We start from the raw sequence: 23644 nt of genomic DNA on the forward strand, positions 1-23644 counted from the left end.
ATGGAAAAATAAGACATCCCCTTAAAATAAGACCCAGGGCATATTTTGGCATTTCAAAAAAATATAAGAGAGTGCCTTATAATCGGGGAAACAGGGTACCAATGCAGTTTTGCTAGTTCTTCACTAAATGTTTATAGCTGGTGCCACTGCTGATCACATGTGCAACACAAATGTAACTGCAGATTATAATGGAGGCTATGAATGTGCTGTATGGCTGCAAAGGGCTTTCTTTTACCATAATAAAAGATACCTGTCTTCAAAGAAACAATCAATCGAATCATGGCTAACCTTTAAACCTTACATTGCCTTACTAGCCACTTTCTTAATACAGGAGGATATCCAGGGCATACCCCTAAAAATGGCTTTGTTGAGGTGCCCCAGTGACAATACTTTAACACTGTTCCTATTTGTAAAATATATTTTAATAGCATTGCTTCTCAAATGGCTGAGACAAATCCATATGGGTTTATTTTGCCAAGTTATTATGGAGCAGGATTGTGGGCTGAAAGATTTAAGTAAAGCCACTGTTTGGGGCAATGATATATCTTAAAATATAAGTAGGCATCTGGAATGGGACAGATAGGTCTTGAGGGATAAAAGAAAGGTAAGTTTCTTTTATCAAATTTACTTTTACCTGTTAACACACTGATGCAAAATTTGAACCAAAACAAAGATGCAAGATACGGGCTAGGACTTCAAGGTTTAAATTTCCTAACTATTTCAAACTTAATAATCTCAACAACTATACCTCCCTTGCATCTATCCCACTACATGCAGCTATAGGATTCAGTCTAATGCCCAGTATTTTCCTATTATATTTTTATATTACTGGGAACTATTTTCTGGGGGTCCACTCTTTTCTGCTTCCACCTATGGAGAAAAGACATAATGTGTATTTAAAGCTTTTTTAGGTTTATGTTAATACTGCGTGTATGTGAACCCTAATAATAAAAATTCTCATTTAATTTGTCTGCAAATTTTTTTTGTCAATAAAAGTGTTCTATCTGTTTAATAGGTTCCAAAATGGTATCACTTGGGTGGCGTTATTCTCTCCCTCTGATGTGCTGAACATGTTGTATTTATAAATGTTTCTGGCAATATCAGAGATATATTGATCATTTCCTTCCTATGAGATTGAGGTGGGGGGAATTTTTTTTGCAGCAACAGTGTTATCTAAATTTCTGTTTTCTAATTTGTGTCATGTGTTCTTTTTCTTCCTTTTGCTACTGTCACTATGATGTAGGTCCTCTTTTATGGTTTCACTAGCGGAAGATGTTTATTGCTACTTCTTGCCTTTACAGAATAGTCTGTTCCACTCCTCTATTCATTAAAAACAGTGCTCTGTTATTTTCAATGATTCGTTTTTATTCCCTCTGTGGGATCTTCTTCCAGATGTAGATGCAGGAAATATACTGCAGATTGTGGGGAGAGAATGATAATGACATCCCAGGTGAAGTATCATTTGCACGTACGTAATACAGCAAGGTATTAGTTATGATGTGCTTGGAGTAATTTATATTTGTATACTGCTCATTTTGTGTTGCCCACACACATACAACATCTGGCCCTTCATTCTTAAACAAGTGCAAGTAAAAGCAATTCCTTGCAACTTCTTTATCTAGGACAAAGACTGAAATCTTGTATATAATTTATCCTGAGTAACAACTTTTTATGCTGACTTTCAGCTGTTGGACAAATATAAACTTTTTTTCACTAGCATTTATCCTTTACAAATGAAAATTGGATTGGTGGGTCAATGCAAATGTCCCTTCTGCTATATTATTATTAAACCATATTTATATAGCACCAACATATTATGTAGCGCTGCACAATAAATAGGGGTAGCAAACGACAGACAAAAATAAACAATGACAAAGGAGGAGGAGAAAACACTGCCCAGAAGAGCTTACAATCTAAAAGGAGGGGGAAGAAGCACATAATAGGAGGGACGTATATGGTGACTGGTGATTGGTGACTGAGTAGTGAGGGTTTAGGAAACAGAAGAAGATGGGTAGGCAAGTTTGAAAAGATGGTTTTGATAGAGTGGCACCAGCCTCAGAAAAGTATTATAGCAATGCATGTGACGAGGTTATGAATGAGTAAGTCATTAGTATGTCATTGGAAGATAGGAAAGAGCAGTTAGGGGGTATTTTTCTATCGGGGTAAAAAGGTAGGTGGAGCTTAAATACTGAACCTTCCTGTTCATAATCTTTTATTATAAATGTTTTAAAATTATTTTTCCACGTATATGTGAATGAGTTTACAATTAGGTGAGAAATTAGCTATACTGGTGCAAAGGCAATAGAAGTGGATGCTAGGATTGTCACATTTATGTTTACTGTATTAATATGTTTAAAAAGAAACAGAGTGCAATAACATTGCTTGAATTCCTACTATCTCCTATTTTATTGCGAAGATATTTCGATACAAGGCTGACTTGGCAGTCTGGGGTTTTTGTTCTGGCTGTGCTAAACATTTGCAAAATGTTTGGCTTTCCATTCAAAAGGAAAAATGTGAACCCTAATATCTAAAGTACAAGATCAGATCCAGAACTGTATACTTTGTATTTATAATCCCTTGTTAACCCTCTGCTATACAATCAAATGCATGCTGCAGTGTGCTGATGTAGCTGATTCATTTTTTGAAGGTAAATTAATCCAAGTATTTCACTGCCTTAGGCAACAGAAACTTTTTATTTGTTTCATATATCAACCCCAAATTTGTCTCTCTGTGCTAATTTTAGAATTCAATTCTGATTTAATAAACTCCTATCCTAAACCTTCTAGGAAAGACATTTAATTTATTTGCTACTAATTATCTTCCTCTGTCACTTAGTTTTTGGGCAAATGTACGTTATGCGTGTGTTAGTGTATGTGTGCTTAGTATAAACGTTTATGTGGTTTCGCTGTACGTGTTTAAGTGTGTGTGCAAAGGCCCTCAAGGTTGCAGCACTGACTTTGCATTTCCTCTCATGAGTCTTATCTTTTTTTATTCCAGGGGGTAGGGGCAGGAGCCCCCCCATCCACTGTTTTGCTGGGGATTTCTAGTTACACTCCTGGCTCTCTTTAAATGTATTTCTTTTCTGAATTTTCCTGTCTTCTCTATATTTTGCGGAATACCTAAATTGACTTTCTGAAACTTTTATGTATTAAAGCCTTTGTAGTGACCACTTTTCTTATACCCATTACCTTAATTGACAGAGGACAAAATCATATTACAGCAGTCCCGTTTATCATGAGGGTTACGTTCCAAAATCACCTGAGATAAACAAAAATCTGCGATACACAGACACCACCCCTAATTCCTTTTTGTTTATTGTTCAAGTCGTAAATGACCCCCGATATTCCTAAACACGCAGAAAACACTTACAAGCATATAGTGAAATGAATTTTGGGTAAATTGGTAAAAATATCACATTTATAGTGAGTACTGTATTGTATAGTGTGTACTGTATTGCATTGTACTGTATTGTACTGTACAGTAGCATAGCCTATGGTGAATTTTTACTATAGGCATTTTAATAGGCATTTTTACGGTACAGTATTTAAAGTATTTACAAAACCTACATATGTTCCAAATAAAAACCAGTGATATATGAACCGCGATATAGAGGGGGATTAATGTATACATCGATCATCGATACTCATTGGTAATTTCCTTTACATGGAATGAATAGAAAGGTTGCCCTTTTGCTCCAGCTTGGCCAATTAAGATGGCTCAAGATCTTTTTCAGGAAGAGAAGAATGATGAAGATGGTGACGCCTTACAATTGAACAGGGATAAGAGAGTATCAAGAGTTTACAATTTAAAGAAAAGAAAATAAAGAAAAGCAAAAGCTCGGAACAAAAAAAATTTGCCCAGACATACATTTTACATTTGCTGTAGTTACTTCAAATTCAAATTTCATATATTTTCAATTTCAAAAATACATGGCCTTTTTTTATATATTTAAAAAAGAGTGAGGAGATAATGAAACAAGGAACCTAACTGGTCATTATGAGTAAGTTCCTCTTGTTTGCAGACAATATTTTTCACCTATCATCATTATTAGGACCCTTAGGTATGGTCTACAATTCAGCAGGGATAGAGTTAACAATCAGAATTTTGTTTATGGAATCTTTGAGAAATAAGAAATGAATATGAATGTATACAAGTGAGCATTAGGTTTTATTGGGATTTTTTTTGCCTACCAGCTCATACGGAATCCATTTACTACAAATGTTTTCTCAGCATTTCTGTACTAGGCACCCCAGACTTTGAGGCACGGATATCTTTCTGCTAATAATTACAAAGCTGGCAACTCGTTTTACAGTTTCACAAAGAATGAAACTTGTTTTGCCTGTAGTGCTTATAGTGCTTGTTTCTCAGCAGACAGGTGTGCCATAATAAGTCTTTCTTTCTGGAACACTCAGGATCAGCCTTCTGTGATTTATGGCCAGTGAAAGGGAAGCAGGGAAGAAAGATGTGGGAGAGTTGAAAGAGATTCCAAGACACATAAAGATAATATATATATAACTGAGCTGCTGTATTAAATATTGCAATAATAATTATTAAGCTGTAGAAAAGAGAATGTGATCAGAAAAAAAACAGCAAAGGGCTTTATTAGAAAAGAACAATTACTGCCAAGATGCCACCTGACCAGTCTTTCTGCATCAAACATTCACAAGCCACCTACAGTATGCACTGTCAGCCACCGAACATTGTGTCTCTGTCAATGTGTTCTTTTGTTTATCTTTTTGGCAATGGCCTTATTTACTCATGCTATTTTGTCACGGTCATCACCAGCAAAACTGGGATCACTTACTGTTTTACCTTGCAAAGGATTTGTATATCTGCCCATCCAGTTTTAAATTCACATATCTGGCAGACAGCACAACTGTGTTTGGCAACGCAATTAATGTAATTTTGTTCACCACATTTAATTGTAATAATTTGTTTTGGACTAGGTTTCAAAGGAGAAGTTATCTCCTTGACGATTGACGATTCAACTGTAAGAGGTGTTTTTTTATGTAATGGTGGGCAAGTATGATGTTTACCTGATGTTCATAAAAAAGCAAGATAAATTGTGCATATTAAATATTGTCAAGGAACTGGTGAAGAAAGCAGTGTTAAAGTTGTTGTGCACATTGTCAGCAATGATTTGCCTCAGAATGATGTGCTTTCTGTACAGAATCAATGATGTTCTTTCTTTACCAAACTTTTCATTGTTGGGTCAGTACCTACACAAAGTTTCCTGATAATCAAGATGTTAGCATCTGGTCTTATATCAGGTTGTACAATAGTGAATATCTACATTTTACATGGGTTCCAAGATACTAAGTATGGAATTAAGACTTTTTGGACATGTATTTAAAATTAAAAACAGGGAATGTAACTGGCAAGAAACATTTCTGTCCCCAGCAGGAAAAGACAAACTTTTGTTTAGGAATAAACTAGACCTTGAAGGAGATGAGTCTAATGACAATGAAAAAAATAGTATAAATTATAGGCAACCTCACACACCCACATTACAAGTTTTTAATTTGTGCTTACAGGCAGAGCCATAGATTTGTGGGAGGCATTAAAAGGGTTAGTAAAAAGCTCAACTAGAGGACATCATAATCTAGCCCTAGCATTGACAGAAGGGGACGGATTCTTGAGATGGGATAACTTGGGCTCTAGTGATCAATGTCTTCCAGTTCTTTTAACAACAAAACCAGAAAACTTAAATACAAAAGCAAAAGTTTTAGATTTTAAAGGAGCACATTTTGCAACAATTGGTGAAATTCTAAACAGTGAATTAAAGCATTGGAATAAAAGAGCAGGAGTATGTAGTCAGTGGGCAACGTTAAATCTACCATCCATTAAATGTCAGGAAAGACTACACAGGAAAAAATCATTATACTTTACTACACAGGTAAGCAGTATAGTAAGGGAAGGAAAATCAAGAATATAGAAAACACAGGAAACAAAGTATAAAGACAATGCCAATTTACATGTTTTCATTGGAATATAATTGAACAATATGTAAGGAACAACTCGCTATCATTTGCTGTCAAGACAAAGGAGAACATCTGGGTTATAGTTATCAATGTCTTCCATTTCCTTATACAACAAAAGCAGAAAACTCAAATACAAAGCAAACAGTTTAGATTTCAATAGGGCACGCTTTGCTAAAATTGGTGATATTCTTAATAGTGCATTAAAGGATTGGAGTTAAACAGCCATGTGTGTGATGTCCAGAACTTTTTTTATTATTGTGAATGTGCTGGCCAGTAAATTATGTGATCCAGCACATTACCACTCACCACCACTACCTAATTTTTGTAGAGGCATTTAGTGATGGATTTTTTTTTACATGTGTAGGGTTATGGACCTACACATCCAGCACTTTTCATGGATGGAAATATGGGCACTTTGTGACACCTAAACACCCATCCTCCATATAGGATTCCATTTTTAAGACGTCCTATGTTCCTGGTATATATATATATATATATATATATATATATATATATATATATATACACATATTTATCACAACTGCTCTAGTATGTATATATCAGCTTGAACTCGAAAAAAGGTGCCCTGTCCTGTTCTTCTATGTTGGTGATAGACAGCCAGGGGCAGGAAGGGGCAAGTAAAAATTTCTTAATTAAAGCTTTACATGCACTATTTCTCAAGGCTTTTAACATAATACAGCTCAATACATATGCAGGCACTCAAAACTATTCTATGTACTTGGCTCATGTGTAAATATACACAATATACTTAGACTGCTGGTGTGCCCATATAAAATACATCTTTTACCACTTTAATAAAGAAAAAAACATCCATCACCATCATGTCATCATGTAAGAGTTCAACTATTTATGTTTTAATCTTCGTTCACTCTAGAAGAACAGCAGGAGATCTGGCAAAGTTTTGCTCATGATGTTATGAACCTTGTGTTCTTTTCACTTATGTCTGGGGCTTATTTCATTAAGAACATTAAAGTACACAAGAAGACTACTTCTCCAGTCTCGATGTCTCGGGACAAGCTGTAGCCGTCCATAAATATAACTGCTGGACAGATTGAACCAAGGCATCTATGGCACTAAAACAATGGAGCAATCACCAAGTTTTACAGGCAATCAGCCATATTGAACAAAGCCTGATTATGACACGTTTGGTATGAACTTCTAAATAAGGATTTTTATGTTGCTGCTATAACACTATTTCACAACAGATTATTAAATGCATATATGCATGAATTAGCAGTAATCCAGTCTTTAAAAATTGAAAGTAAAATCTGGTTTTATGCTTGACATTTAATTGTCATAATCAACAATCATAATCAACAAACTACAAAATGAAGTAGCCACTTTAAATTACATGTTTAATAATCTACTAGCCACTCACACTGCTCCGTATATAAAGCATGTGCAAATGGCCAAGAGTTTCTGATGTTCTAGAACCAAATATTGGAAAAATACAAAAAATAAGTGATGCTTAATGTGGAACAATTGTTAATACCAAACGAAATGGACCTAGTCAGATATGATGTACATAACTGACTGTAATGATTAAATTAGACTATACTGCAAAAATGATGACAAAGAGTTTTATCTAAAATTAATTGTTTGAAGGTAAAGAGTACAAAGCTTGCCTAACATATTCAAGTTATTTTTATTGACACCGAAAATTTAACAAAAAGAGCAGCTGACGTGTTTTGGGGGCCCAATCCTTCTTCATCGGGGTTATAGTGTCAGAAAGTAAATAAAAATGCACTCAACCATTATAATTCTAAGTATTTGAGGTAAGGAGGATGTGTGCATCTACCTGCTGGCAATGAGAAAACTACTTGACTTTATTAGGAAATTGGATGCTCTCTTTCTTCAGACAATCAATTTTAGATATGAGCTGTAGAGACCCCTAGTGGGCAGGCCAATGAATAGAGAGCTGCCTCTCCCATTCCAAATGAAATTTATTTGTCTATCTTCAGTTTAGCGCTCCAAATGCACACTAAGTCACATACAAGATAACGCAATGTACAGGCCACAGGGTTTCTGCAAGTGTCAAGTGTGCTCTAAGACAGCAAAAAAACAACAATCAGACTGAGAGGCAAGTGGGGCTTCAATTAATATATGGCAAAACCACAATGCAAAACAATGTTTTTCTGAAGAATAAATCAACAAGAACAATTTATAGTCTAAAAAAAGGAAGATATAGGTTCAAAAGATAATATTTAACTATACCAGTGGACAAAATACCAAACCAAATATCTGAAAATAAACATGATACTAGTGCCAGCTTCAAATGATACCAGAAATTAAGGCACTACTGTCATATAACAAGCTGAAGAGCACATGTGGCCACACAACAAATTTATGATTCCAAAATTACAAAGTACAAATTTGTTGTTTTCCCAAAAGGGTACAACCATTTGGGAGCGTATATCCTTTACTAGGGTTCTTGCTTAAATAATGAAACCAAGCAAGTTACTCTTCTATATTCAAGTTTTCCTTCAGAAATCAGAGGCAACTAAGGCCAGCTTGATTCTTACTCTTTGAAGCTAGACTAAAGCTATTAAAATGTTAAGTTTTGGTCAATAACTTGCAAATCTCATCAGGTTAGTCTTTGAACCCAGATCGTACTGCACCAATTTTACTCTAAGTATCTGCTGCCGGCTGCAGCAACTTTAGTAAAAAGGCGGCATTGAGGGATATCCCCCCTCCACCTCCCGATATATGATACAGGAAGTGAAAGGATTGTCATGTATGAGAATGGGAATTGTTTACAGTTTGAAAAGTATTTCATTTTAACAACATCTGTTGAAGTTCAGTAGGAATCACTTTGGAACACGAAGACTTCCACATCTGAGAAGCAGACCGCCTTTTCTCCAGGACGAACATACGCATTTAAACAGCTGACTGTTCTCTGTGACTTCTCCCTCTGTACCACTTTTGTGCGTGCTTTTAAGTCTGGCAAGCGTGCCAGTTCCATTCAGAGTCATGTATTATTTCACAGAGATCTTGAATGCCTCCATTTGCCAGCCTTCCTGCCCTGATGACCAATATGGTTTAAATCACAAGGTGACAGAAGCCAGAGCATGATATTTCACAGAAAATCAGTAAACTGCGATTTTCCCTTTTGAGCTTTGATATTTTTTTTCCTTTTCTGCTTTGATCCACAGTGCATCAACAGTGCTATGTTTCAGATGCTCATATTTAAAAATATATATAAAATAGACGCGTTTCATTTTTTTTTTTCATACAATAAAGCCTTAAAAGGAGTTGTAATCATAACAAAGTGTTCCTGTCAATCCCTTTGTTTGAAGTCTGAAACCTTTAGGAAATAGTGCAGTCTGTCCTGTTACAACGATTTGTGGCAAGAGACAAATATATTGAAAGGAAATATTTACACCGGACAATTTTTTAGTTAAGTCACCTCATCTCACAGATGGGGTAAAGTAATGTGCTAAAAGAGTAATAAAAATCACTACTAGACAAAACACTAAACATGCGAATATATTAACAATAAATCACAGATTTAAAGAAATACCAAAGAATTAATTAATTGATTAACATTCAATATTTGTCCTAGCTTTAAAGTAGAACTCCTGCATAAAAAAATATTGTCTAAATTTAGGAGGCATATGTGCTCATCTTGGTGTATTGCCATATCTGCGGAATAATTCTGCAGAAGACTTTGACTTGATCTTCCTGTAATAAAGACCAATCACTGCTACTCTCCCTTGACACGAGTCACTGGTCACCCACCTCAAGTAGATATTTGCAGGAGGTCTGCTAGGTTCCACTCACAGCTCAGTCCATTGGGAAATATATTAAAGTGTTTGTGTTCAGACTTCAAATTTAATTTCCATCCTTAAGTGTTTAATCACCAAGTAAAAGATGCTGAATAGCTAAATCACCTGCCAGCTTCTTATATCACTTGGGGACCCTGTCCCTTTCTGCTAAAATGTTCTATAAATCTGAGTAAGGAAACATAAAAGCGAAATTTGATATTGTAAAAGCCAAGGCAGATGATTAGTGCTTGGATATCTCTAAAGTTCCCAAGAAACAAGAGATTTTCTATAAATATCTGTATTAGCTGAACTGGCACTGGAAACAATTTTAAAGAATTAAAATGTTGCTAAATAATTTGACTAAAATATACATGTTTTTAATCTAAGTGCTGTGTGTGTTCTTCAATAAACTATACACCCTCCTATAAAAAAAGTTATATTTACCAGCTTTTACCAAGAGATTTTAGGAAACACATATAAGGGTTTACTTGTCAATAACTACCAAAACCTAAAACAAAAGTGAACAAAAACCCAAAGGAGTAAAAATGTGGACCCTTTCTATAAGAAAGAAAAAGGTTGTTACTAAATTTAAAAAGTAAATTATGAACTTGACCAATCTACTCACTGATAAATATCTTTTCTCAACACACTCCGGCTCAGGGGATTGTCTGCTTGTGGTGCCATGGAAACAGAGCCAATTTTCAGCACTAAGGTATCTTCATAAAAATTCTGATTGGCTGACAGAGGGGAAAAAAATTAACACCCAGACTTAAAAATCACAAAAAAAGTATTTTCAGTATTACATAAATAACAAAAAAGTTATTAAAATATTTGGTAAAACAATTAACAGTTGATGTTTCATTAACCTAGAGAAATCTCACACAAATACAATTAAAACAAAAAAACTCTATGTAGATAAGGGGCATACAAGATGGTCAGATTTCAAATCGGTACTGCATTGCAAAAATGAGCCCAAACACCACATTTGTAACATTGCCTACAGTAAATTGCAGCTATTTTACAAAAGCAACCAACTTTTTTTTTTTTTTTTTTTTTAACTATGAGAAGTGGCTATAATTTTATAATTAAAATTCAGTAAAGGACATAAAAAAATAACAGCAAGGGCATTTTAAACTTAGGCTTCTGTAATTACAGCTATGATTAGGGAAACCAAGCTATAAAAGGAAGCTGGCAATTCCCATGGTTTTAAAACAATATGAATAAAACTGATCTTCCATCACACTTGAAATGGATTTGTTATGGGCCTTGCACTAAAATGGCAATTTTTTTGTACTTTCCCAAAAACTTATGTTGTCTCTAATGTGTCAAATACTAAAAACTAGAATTTCTAGTAATTTTTTTCTTTAATATATTATTATTAAACCACCAACATATTACGCTGCCCTGTACAGTAAATAGGGGTTGCAAGTAACAGACAGATACAGTGACATAAAAAAACCCCAGAAAAACTAAAAGGTGGAGGAAGCAGCACACAATAGGAGGGGGGATAGCGAGTGCTGACTGATAGTGAGGGTTTAGGAGACAGAAGAAGATGGTTAGGCAAGTTTAAAAATATATGAACCAACCTGCTACATCTGGTTGCTTCTCTTCAGCTTTAGGAATGAAAACTCTGATGACACTGGTGTTAATGTAGATAAGTGGAAGACTCCTAGAGGTTAAGGTGTGTGATCTCATGGGCTGCCCAGATGACTTATGTTTCTCTTTTTTGCTTCGAGGTCGTTTAGCTTCAAAAATACTTGAGATTGCATTTAGCAAAGGGAAAAACAGGACAACATCAAATGCTTGTGCTGAAATTAGGATTTCATGAAGAAAGTGAGGGGAACCATCTGATGAACCTTCAGAAAGTTTCTGAAAGCTCCGAGAAGTCCTTTCACTTCTTGTGGTCAACTTGTGGCGCACGTTCCTAGTGACAGCTTTGGTGTATGTGAGAGAAAGAAAACCATGCTGTTGGTGGGAACTCTCTAAAAGTTTTGCTGTGGTCTGTGTTGAACAGAAAATGGGAGAACACACAATAGGTAGAACCACAATTAGTAGAGCAAAAGAATAATATATTTAATGTACAACATATACAACAGTCAAATAACCTTTATACTTAAAAGGTATATATACCCAAAACTCATTTTGTGTTGTTTTATACAGGGTAAGGTAGGTAAGGGTTAAACCCCTGTCAGAGACCAAACAAGAAGAGGAATTTTACCAAAGAAAAGGGAATTACCCCCTTAAACAGCTGTATCTGGACAAGTGTCCCCATTGAAAGATTCTCTAAAAATGACAGGAGATCTAACCCTTCCCCAGCCTAAAATAAACAAATAAAAAAAGCATTTTTAGGAAAATGAATTAAAGTAAGACTACCAGGCATGAATTATTTACTTTTTTTCCTGTATCAATATGTTCATGCAGTCATCACATGGAGAATTTACAGCTTGGTTATGATGTACAAATATACATGGACAAAAGGTGAAGAGAGCTGTAGGCAGTATAAGGAATGATACAGGAGAAAAAAATGTAAATCATAAAGTTAAATAGTACCAAAACTTGCTTGAAATCTAGGACTATGAATAAATTGGGTATGAGTATTTCTACTATTTAAATAAAAATGACTAATATTCCAAAATGTAAAATTATTTAAACACATGAAACTCTTAAAAGAATGGAATATTAAATATACAAGTAAAATCTGTAAGAAATTGAATTTCAATTTAAAGAACGTAGCTTTAATAAAAAAAGAGTCTGAAGGAAAAAGCTCTTTTGCCAGTTTAAAAATAAAATTTAAATTTAGGTATGTTTAGTATTTAATTTTTTTTTAATAATATATTATATAATGCATTACAGAGAGTTTGTTGGAATCAGGGTAAAAAAACTAATTAAAAAAACGATTCTTTGATCCCAGCAGATATGCTTTCATTGCTTCATATTGCATACATTATTCTAAACTGGAAGGGTATAAGGGGACTCAAGTTTTTACTTGGAGTTTGTGAATAAAGTATATATAAAGTAATGGATGAGGCATAAATTACCAAAGACAACATTGGGCGGCAAACGTTTGAAATGGTGGCAACATTTTACCATTGTTGTTCAAGACATTTCAGACAGATATTGATTTAAATAAATTTCAGACACGGAGGAAAGGTTATATTTATCAAAGAGATTGATAATTCTTGAAATAAAAAACTGGAATTTAAAAGTGCTTTTTCCATGACACTTAAATGGCAGGCTATTAGAGCAGGCAAAGCCACGCAGAGCAGCTGGTGGGATTTTTGGTAAACTCTTTGGCTGAAAAAAATATATTTAGAATAAAACTCATCACTCATAAGAACATCCATCAACCATACAAATATAAAATAAATGATTCTGATCTAAGATAAATCATTGTAAAAATACATATGGTACAACCAAACGATTAAATTTAGCAGAAGAAACAGAAGGGTTGATGAATGTCCTTTATAAAAATCAATATGAAAATCAGTTCTTACAGAAGGGAAGAAACCAGAAAAGTTACTGAAGGGGTCTTGCTTGCTGACGGGTCGAACCAATGTGGTGCGTCTGTTCAGCTTGTCGGTACATGAAAGGAAAACGCCGCCATACTGCCCCAGACACCAACAGTTTTCACCAAGGCTTCAAAATGTTTATAAAGAGTAGAGAGAGAAGAAAGAAGAAACAAATTGCAATAATAATAAGCTGGTAGGTAGGGTGGGTTTTCATGCCACTATGCATATGATACCAAGTGAGCAATAAAATGAAAAAAAAAAACTATACGAATAACAGCCATGAGCTGAGCAAAATGAAATAAAAATATGACCAAACTGGACTAAGATGAAATGTGATTGGGTGCTAAAGAATCCTAGCTGTTCTCTTTAGTTTCTCAGCGAATATTTAAATTATGTGTACACAGTGGCAGAAGTTATATATTAAATATAAATATTATATTATATATAAATAACCTGAGGTCTGTAAAGCAGTAATAAAACACATGACATGATCAGTAATACCCAATGCTCTTTAAAGAATTTGTAGGAGGAAACATCCCCAAACTTGTATTAAAAGCAGGATGTCCTTTTGTACACAAAAGCAGGCCTTATATCCTTAAGAGGGGACACCAACAGTACCAGAACTTGTATTTTAAAAATCCAGCAAGAGTCACCCACCACTGCTCATTAGGAGTTTACCAGCGCCAGATAAATCCAGGAGAAAAGTAGTTTCTAAAAGGTGAAATTAGCGCAAAGCTTGATTATGCTTGAGGCAAATGATCACAAGAATAAACCAGGGAGTTTCCCAACCTCAGCCTAGTATTGTGTCAGTGTAACTATTCTGAAGATCATCATTAGGGCATACCTTCCTACAGAACTATCTGTTCTGGTATTCTGCACAGAAGGGCATACCAGACCGAACAACTCAGATGGCATAAGGCATATCTGAAAAAGAATGTACTATGAGAGCCAACAGTCAAATGTGACAGGGGCATTCTACCATTAAATGCAAATTTCAATTTGTATATAACCAATAATTGCTGCTCTGACATTTTTGCAGAGAAGTCTAAACCAGGACAAATATACACAGCAGCAAAGAATCCAATGCACTCCTTCTATCAAAAGGCTCTTCTAAAATATACACTGAGGAAGGTCAATCCCTTAAAATTAATTTTCATATTGCTAGCAGTTTCAAACAAAGTCTTATGTAAGGTTTGGTTTATTCTTGTCATCACTGGCAGAGGTTAAAGATCACACTGGTCATAATGGAGGCTAGAGCTTAAATAAGTAACTTAGTGACTACATGGTCTCACCACAGGTTTCTCTTTGCATTGTAGGAATAGTCCAAGAAATGCGCCTGACTGCCAGCTCTCACCTGGCCTGTAATAAACACAATGTTATCCTTGCCTGCAGCGTGTAATCATTGATATTAAACATCTATATGGGCAGTGGCAGCTTCAATCACCCACTGGCTTCTTACATCAGAGTTCTTAGGGGACTCTTAACCAGTGGTCGCCAACCTTTTCGGACCTACAGACACTAAATGCGCAGACTCCGGACCCTGCATGCTCGTGGAGCCGTGTTTCACTCAAAGGGGAAGAAACTTCCCCCAGGCTGACGTCATGATGCAAGAAGCCGCCCACTCTGGTCTGAGCCTGCTATAGGAGAGTGGGCGGGAGAGTAGAAGGGTTGTGTCCAGAGACACAATCCACCCACTGCCCTGAGCCTACAAGCCGTACGGGAGACCTGGTCTGCGGCTCTGGTCGGTGCGCCATCCCCCAGCGGGATCCTTCTCCTGAGGGTGCACCAGCCAGAGCCCCCGACCACCAAAATTTTCTTGTGGACCACCAGTTGGTGACCACTGCTCTAGACCAAAGAGTTAACCTTTTGTAGTGTTCCATTTCTGTATTTTTCACACACAGAATAAGACTCATCTGGCTTTATTGTATTTCAGGGATATGTTAATCACACAAAAACCTTTGTCAAGTAAAATAAATGAAAATTCCAACATAATACACTCTTGTAAATTCACAGCAGGCCGACCTGAGAATTTAGGAACTGAGTGGTTGAAAATGAATTATCACAGAGATAAAGGAGGCTGGCGGGTGATTTAACCCACCTGTGCCCAGACAAAACCCGTACATCTGTTTTGAATGGGCTGCTCCTTTAAACTGCTCTGATTGAAAGGAATAACTGCCCCACCCTCCCCCCGTTCCTTCATCATTTCAACTGTCAGGAAACAACACAAACTGTAAACAAGGGCATACATCATTTCAGTTTAGTATCTCAGTAAGATATACAGTGCACAACTAACAGCACATGGGGAATTAGGAACACATTAGCAGAAAGGATGAGCAAAAGTTATTTTCAGGAAACTAGATTACTACCATCTTGAAATAAGTTTGTGATGTCAATGTAACAAGCAGATAATCGAAAACAGAAATAACACTGGTTTCTAATTAACAGGTTGTTGATCTCTATGTTTTCTTTGTAGCCAAAATACCAACTTTTTTTTTTTTGTAATCCACGCACAGCATACTTCTTTTTAGAACAAAGAAAACGTTATAGGGTCCAGCGTGGAGACAATGAAAATATAAAAAAATTAAAGGTAAAAAAAAAGTAAATAACAAATGTTTGTAGATTTAAAATATATGTAATCCCGTATAATTAGTCTTGTAAATAATCTTCATCCACCATTCCAGGGGGAGACACCATTATTCTGAATCTTTAGGTAATCCCTGTGTTCTTCTCCCTATCCAATATCTAAATATTTTCTTCTACAGTGTCTGAAGCACATTACACTGATATGACTATTCAGTAAAACATAGGCTGAATTGTGTGGAGTGCTGTGGCATTTCTGTTAAAACATTAAGGCATTAAGGGGAAAGAAACATGCTTGCTTTAAATCCCCCAACATAATTACTTTTCCTTCGCTGCCCCACTCTGTTCAGCAGTAGCAGCCAAAGTCAATATCCATTACTTCCAGATATGGAGGTGCATCATACCTCAATCCATGTGAAGGCAATGGACCGATCATTCCAAAGCTCAAGTTTTAGCAACAACTCCAGTGACTTGAAGTTTAAACATGGCTTTCATATTGCTCTGATGACTAAGCAGAGTGGTGGGGAATTTAAATGAAGGTTTGTGGATTTGTCTGTTGAGGGTGCCAATAAATTACAATAGCTACTTTCATTAAACATAGACTTTTCTTTCAGACGTTGCACACAACGGGGGGTCATATATGATGGTGGTCACATCACATTAAAGAGTTACAAACACATTGCAACTTAAATGCAGTTAAAAGCTCTACTCTTCCTCTGTAATAGTGTTTGAAATTACGGTAACCAATGCAATTATCTCAAGGTTGGTTAAAGTGTTTAGTGCAGGTAAAAAACAGATTGCCACAGATAGCTAAAAGGGAATGGGCTCTTAAAGACAAATATTGATAATAATAATAATAAAAAACAAAAGGAGGTGGAACTATCCAAAAGTTAGTACAAAAAACTGTCGTCCAACTTGAGTGTTGCCTATTTTTTTTATGCTTTTGTCCCAAAGTAATATGAAATATGTGAAAATTAGAGTCCATATTGCATGGTTAGTTCATAACCTGTTCAGAAGAAGAGCTGCATATGTCAGACAAAAGATATCTGCTGCATATAGTCATTTTGCCTGTAGCTGTGAAATATGTGCTTTAATAAGGTAAAAAAAAAAACATGGATCTAATCTATAACTACAGAGGGCCAAATATACCTATAGTTCCACTTGAACATACATACTAGATATAGCAGCATGTAAAATGCAATATGCACTAGATGTCTCTTTTTACCTGCTCCTATAATGATCAATGTTGAAGCTTTCAATCTTGCATTTGACTTTCGTGTAGACATCTTGAACATCAATAGAAGCATTGAGGTCCTCCAGTTCACTGACTACACAGATTTCTGAAAAACCAGGTTATAAAACAAATATATATGTACATACATACATATAAACAGGACCACATAAATATTCTGTAACTTTAAGAAGGTCATACTTGTTTCTTTATTTGTGGGATCCACAGCAAAGAGTTTCATTGTAATTTTGGGTAACATCCACTGCATCCAGAGACTGACTCTCCCGCTGGACACCCCAATATTACTTGTTGTTTGCTCCAGGGTAACAGAATCTGAAAATGGCGAGTCCTCTGCTGCCTGCATAGAATCTCCCTGTAAGTAAACAAAACCAAAACAAAAGTGTACAGCAACTGTTTACATTTTTTTAGGACTATATACAGCACAAACAACCTAGTCTTTTGAGAACATAGTCATGTAATGAAATAAGTAAATCCCATGGAAACTGTTGTTTTTTTTTAAACATATATGAATAGACAAATATAGGATCCTTAAATCAAACAGTGCCTAGAGGTAAAGGTGAAATACTTTGGTTAATTGGAGAGCCGTTTCTCTAATCCAATGTTTTGAAAAAAAAAATATATCAACACATTTTTAAAAGATTTACTTGTCTGCAGAACTTATTATGTCATTTTTTAAGAACACACACACTAAGAGATATTTGAGTTTGTAGTCAATTACTATGTTTTAAATTGCAATATAAAATCTTAGCACTAATAAAACCCATGCAAAATAGGAATATACAAACTCCATGTGGATAGTGTCTGTGGTGGGAATTGCAATGAGTCCTGTGACCCAGTGATGTAATTAATTAAAAAAATAAAGCCATAGGACTCAAACCAACTAATTAGTTTACAGCTTCTATTTTTTTTTCCTCTAGAACTCTTGAAAAATAATGTATCCAATTGACTGCTAGTGGTTAAAAAAATACACCTAATACCTTTTTCCACTTCCAAGAATAGCAGGCATTGTACAGAATACAAACATTATATATGACTTGCGCAATAAGTGAACAGCATACGGTCAGGAGTTGATGAAACCAGGAAAGATAAATGAGGATTAAATATATATGATCCAGACACCTGGCTTACCAAGACAATAATACAGTATTTACCAGTGTCATTTAGACTCATTATCTGGTTGTAAATTGTATACACTATGCAGACACTCAAGGAATAAAAAATAGAGCAATGTATTTACGTGAGTCACTTGGTCTGATTAGCCTGGTTGTGCCGATGAGTGGCTCGTAGATCTCCCCATCAAATCCAGCCACATGAAATGCTGTAATAGGCACATTCCATCATGGGTGGTCTTATGAAAGCTTGCATAACACTGGTTAGAGCTGTATACTTTTACAGCAATTACAATGTTAAAGGCTGAAATAAACATACTTAAAAGATGCCACTTGAAAAGTTCACTGTGAAGGACAAAAAATATAGCAGGGAAAAAAAAGAGGGAAAATTAACCCATTGAGGGAAAGTAGAATAGGTCACTCATGATTTCTGTATATTCAAGATTATTCTTGACTAATATATGGGCTTCCAAGACTACTTTACCACTAATGTCCCATTCTGGGGATGTAAAAGCCCATGCCAAGTACACCAAAATATATGTTACCTTATTCCACAAGACACCTGTTGTGGATCATACTGCAAATACAGTGAGGGAAGGAAGAATTTGATCCCCTACGGATTTTGTACGTTTGCCCTCTGACAAAGATAATAACAAAAAAAGAACCCTCAAAAACCCAGTGCTCAAAAGTCAGAGCTTGCTGTGCATTGTAAGGAGCGAAATAAGTATTTGATCCCTTTGCAAAAGATGACTTGGTGTACTTGGTGGCAAATTCCTTGTTGGCAATCACAGAGATCAGACGTTTCTTGTAGTTGGCACACATCTTGGCACCAGGTTTGCACACATATTGGCAGGGATTTTTCCCCACTACTCTTTGCAGATCCTCTCCAAGTCAGTAAGGTTTCGAGGCTTATAGTTGACAACTCGAACCTTCAGCTCCCTCCACAGATTTTCTATGATATTAAGGTGTGGAGACTGCCTAAGCCACTCCAGGACCTTTATGTGCTTCTTCTTGAGCCACTCCTTTGTTGCCCTGGCCATGTGTTTTGGGTCACTGTCATGCTGGCATACCCATTCAAAACCCATTTTCAATGCCCGGGCTGAGGGAAGGAGGTGCTCACCCAAGATTTGACGGTACATGGCCCTGTCCATTGTCCCTTCGATGCGGTGAAGGTGTCCTGTCCCCTTACCAGAAAAACACCCCCAAAGCATAATGTATCCACCTCCATGTTTGATGGTGGGGATGGTGTTCTTGGGGTCATAGGCAGCATTCCTTCTCCTCCAAACACAGCGAGTTGAGTTGATGCCAAAGAGCTCAATTTTGGTCTCATTTGACCACAACACTTTGACCCAGTTCTTCTCTGGATCATTCAGATGTTCATTGGCAAACTGCAGACGGGCCTGTACATGTGCTATCTTGAGCAGGGGGACCTTGCGGGCTCTGCAAGATTTCAGGCCTTCACGCGCAGTGTATTGCCAATTGTTTTTTTGGTGACTATGGTCCCATTTGCCCTGAGATCATTGACAAGTTCCTCCCGTGTAGTTCTGGGTAGCTTTGTTACTGTTCTCATGATCATTGCAACTCCACGAGGGAAGATCTTGCATGGAGCACCAGACTGAGGGAGCGTGACAGTTATTTTGTGTTTTTCCATTTACAAATTATCGCGCCAACTGTCACCTTTTCACCAAGCTGGTTGGCGATAGCCTTGTAGCCCAGTCCAGGCTTGTGTAGGTCTACAATCTTGTCCCTGAAATCCTTAGACAGCTCTTTGGTCTTGGCCATGGTGGCTAGTTTGGAATCTGATTGATTAATAGCTTCTCTTGACAGGTGTATTTTATACAGGTACTGTAACAAGCTTGGATTAGGAGCACTACCTTACAGAGGGTGCTCCTAATCTCAGCTTGTTACCTGCATACAGTTAAGACACCTGGGAGCCTGAAATCTTGCTGGTTAATAGGGGATCAAATAATTATTTCACTCATTACAATGCACATCAAGCTATGACTTTTGAGCACTGGGTTTTTGAGGGTTCTTTGGTTGTTATTCTGTCTCTCAAAGCTACAATAAATCTACCATTGCAAATATATACTGGTTATTTCTGTCAGAGGGCAAACATACAAAATCAGTAGGGGATCAAATACTTCTTTCCCTCACTGTACACAAAATGTGGATGAGGTTTTTACAGACACCAAGATGAAGAAACCTGTTTTTTGCATGAATTGAACAAATGAGTGAACCAAACAGTAGAATTTCTGTCATCACTTCTGGTGGTTTCTGATACTTATGAGAGATCCGCATCCCTAAGGCTGGTTATATACATGCAATAATTGTCATTGGAAAGGATCTTTCACAATCCATTCCAACAACAAAAGACTGCAAGGTGCATGAACGAGTGAACGAGACCATTCTGCTCTATGGAGAGAGGAGAGGGAGAACAATGGAGCTGCGCTCTCTCCGCTTCACTTTCATTATGATCGTTCCTCATCCATGGATCCGCCAGGACAGTTGTCAGAACGACGGACAACTAGCACTGTACACGTCAGATTCTCGTCTGGTATCAGCCCTCTGGCAATTGTCGGACGAGATTCGTTTGACATGTCTGTGTAGCCTAACTCTTTCCCCAACTGGACTTCTGTACTAGAAGGAGCATCTTCTAACGCAATCCATACTACTTGGTTATCAGGAAACCCTGTGCCGCAGAGCACATACTATAACTAGTGAACCAATAAAAATTGGACATCAAAAAAAAACAAAAATTTTCAAAATATTAATGACCATTTTCTTTTGTCCCCCAGTAAGCCTAAAACCTCATAGACGCGAATGTAATCAGTAGAATGTGAGACAATTAAAACCTTGTGTTGGAATGTTCCAAGTTTTTTGTAAACTCACAGTCTAGAGCGTCTAATTTTCTTGGCTTAAGAATTGTGGTCTGCATGAGTGACAGGTCCTCTTTTCCAGCCAGTAAAATTTGCTCTATCATGCAATTTAATATGCAATTTTTTTATCTCATTACGCTTGTTTTGGATTTAGATGAACAGAGAGGAATCCCTGTATCATACACAACCACCCTCATCTCTAGCTCCCTACGAATTTCCCACACCTTCTCACGCCAAGTCCTAACGTAAACAATTTAAACCTTTCACCATTGCTTTGCAAATTGGTCCAAATACAAAGTTTATTTTCTTAGCAGGAATTTATCTTCGAGCATCAGGAAGAACAAAACACATAAGGTCTTCATCCTTGGCCTGCCTCAAGGCCTCAAGATGATCGCAGCTTTTTGGCCACACTGGTGCTAGGTCTTATCAAAATAACTCAACCTTCTTGTTCAATCACAAAGTGTCCCACAGGACTAAACACTTCGACCACTGTTTAGGCCTAGGTAAACAGTAACAAGTGGTGTGCTCAAGCATGCTTTACCTTTGCTCTTCAGCCCTAATCTAAGCCAAGCTTTAAAAAAAAAAAAAAAAAAAAAAAATGATTAACACTTTTTAAACTTTCATCTGAAAGAAACAGCCTAAGACTCTCCCCTCCTGCTGCGCACCCCTGCAGCCACCCAGATTGAAATGAATGCAGGAAGCTGTGGTGTTCGGCCTGCCCTCTGCCCATAAGCACACACAGGAGTTCAATGCATACCATAAACTTGTCAGCGTGAAAAGAATTACTCACAGCTCAAAATATAAATCATCTATGGATATTGTAAGCAAATGCCTCCTTTTCCAGTTCAATATAAACAAGTGCTCAGATGGGTTCCCTGCCCCCTTTTCTCCCTTTAAGAGAGAGAGGGGGGGAAAAATTCATTTAAAAGTTCACTCCACTTTAAAGACGACTTTGAAAAATAATCAGTTGGCCTTGCAGCCCTCGGAATAGAGGACGACTTGTATGCAAAACATACAAAGTTCAAAAATTCATAAATATGGTCTGGGGAAACTTATTTTTGTTTGACAATGTTCAAGGCTTTAAACGTAACTCAGAAAAATATGTTTGTAGAGAGATAGGGTGGGAATTGCACAAAAGGTTGGGTAATTGCAGATGGGTCCCAAGGCTTACTGGTCACATAAACATTTAAAAAAGGTACTGCAGAAAATGTCCTTCATCAAAAAGCAGGTCTAGTTTCAATATTCACCTCATATCCAATGCTGTGGTACCTGCAGTAATTATTTAGATTCTTCCAGGTTAAATGACACGACATTGCAAACACACTTGGAACACACATAGCAATACACTTTTTGGCATATTTACCAGACCAAAAGGAACACATAACAAAAGGTCATTGTTAGGGTTTAAATACACTTTTAGTAAATTACCAGGAGTATTGTGGTGAACAGCAAGTTTGTGAGCACAACTAGATCTTGAAATCAATTGCAAACTTAACACAATTTGCCATATGGTCTTGATGGGATATATCAGCTAGTATTAATGTTATCTATTTCAGTAACGCATGTTATCACTTTACACATTTCTCTGTGCATGGGTGTTGCAAAGCTATTCTTTTAAAATGTAACTCCAATCAACATTTCAGTAGATGCCAATGGACTATTCACTACTATATACCACAATGGACACACCATGCACTATGACACACTGTATATAAAAAAAAAAGTTAAAGGTCAAGTTTTGGTTCTGTATGAGCTTTCTTAATGTCCCATGCACATGAAAGCAGTAATGCACCACAACAGAATAAACAGGAAGAAGATTTTTTTTTTTATTCCCTAACACCTGGAGTTAGGTATTAAAGCATGTTAGTGACTGTAAGCTCTTCTGTGCCCTCTCCTCCTTCTGTAACACTGTCTGTAACTGTCTCTCATTTGCAACCCCTATCTATTGTACAGCGTTGTGTAATATGTTGGTGCTATATAAATCCTGTTCAATAGTAATAATGGTGACTCACTTTGCACCTGACTATGGATTGGGGGAAAAAAATAAACTATGGAACAATTTTTAATGAACACTAAAATAAAAAATAGGATAGAATAAAATGAAAAGCTTTCCTGAAACTTTTGACTGTTTAAAGCAACATGATGCACAGTAGTGAAAATAAATCATCAGCAAACATTTAGACAAAGTGATGTAAAATTATGAGGGGGAGATTTCTTTAGAAACTCTTAAGTTTTCATTTTGTGCTTTGTTCCCCTCCCTGAATTTTCTACATATTTCTAATTGCAGAAGAAACATAAAACAGAGGCGGATGGGTAAGAACTATATGGAGATGGAACTGAACCGAGACAAATGAAAAGTGCACATGGTTATCATAAAGGGCAACCACCTTAATGTTTTTATGGGTGCCTGTGAGCGGGGATTGGTGGATAAAGCAGAGTGAGCAGAGGAAACTTATAAGAATATGTTTGGCTTACACTTTTCTGTTTATAGTAAAAAAGACCAGTTATACCATTTTTTTCATGTGTCCCACATCGAATTGAAGACATTTGCT

General features: G+C 36.5%; 1 protein-coding gene across 3 annotated transcripts in view; it reads right to left on the reverse strand.

The window, feature by feature from the left end:
• The window catches only part of VPS13B (vacuolar protein sorting 13 homolog B), a 520025-nt gene that overhangs the window by 202607 nt on the left and 293774 nt on the right, over positions 1–23644 (reverse strand). The window contains exons 26-30 of one of the 3 annotated variants that reach the window (XM_072410846.1): positions 17288–17459; positions 17081–17195; positions 13261–13402; positions 11353–11767; positions 10392–10503 (exon numbers count right to left, since the gene is read on the reverse strand). In XM_072410846.1, the coding sequence (XP_072266947.1) occupies positions 10392–10503; positions 11353–11767; positions 13261–13402; positions 17081–17195; positions 17288–17459 (956 nt within the window). Of the gene's footprint in view, positions 1–10391; positions 10504–11352; positions 11768–13260; positions 13403–14567; positions 14635–17080; positions 17196–17287; positions 17460–23644 lie in introns of those variants that run through there. The other 2 variants (XM_072410847.1, XM_072410848.1) reach the window with 2 other exon arrangements.

Source organism: Pyxicephalus adspersus, chromosome 5 (assembly GCF_032062135.1).
Source record: "Pyxicephalus adspersus chromosome 5, UCB_Pads_2.0, whole genome shotgun sequence".
NCBI classification, from domain to species: domain Eukaryota; kingdom Metazoa; phylum Chordata; class Amphibia; order Anura; family Pyxicephalidae; genus Pyxicephalus; species Pyxicephalus adspersus.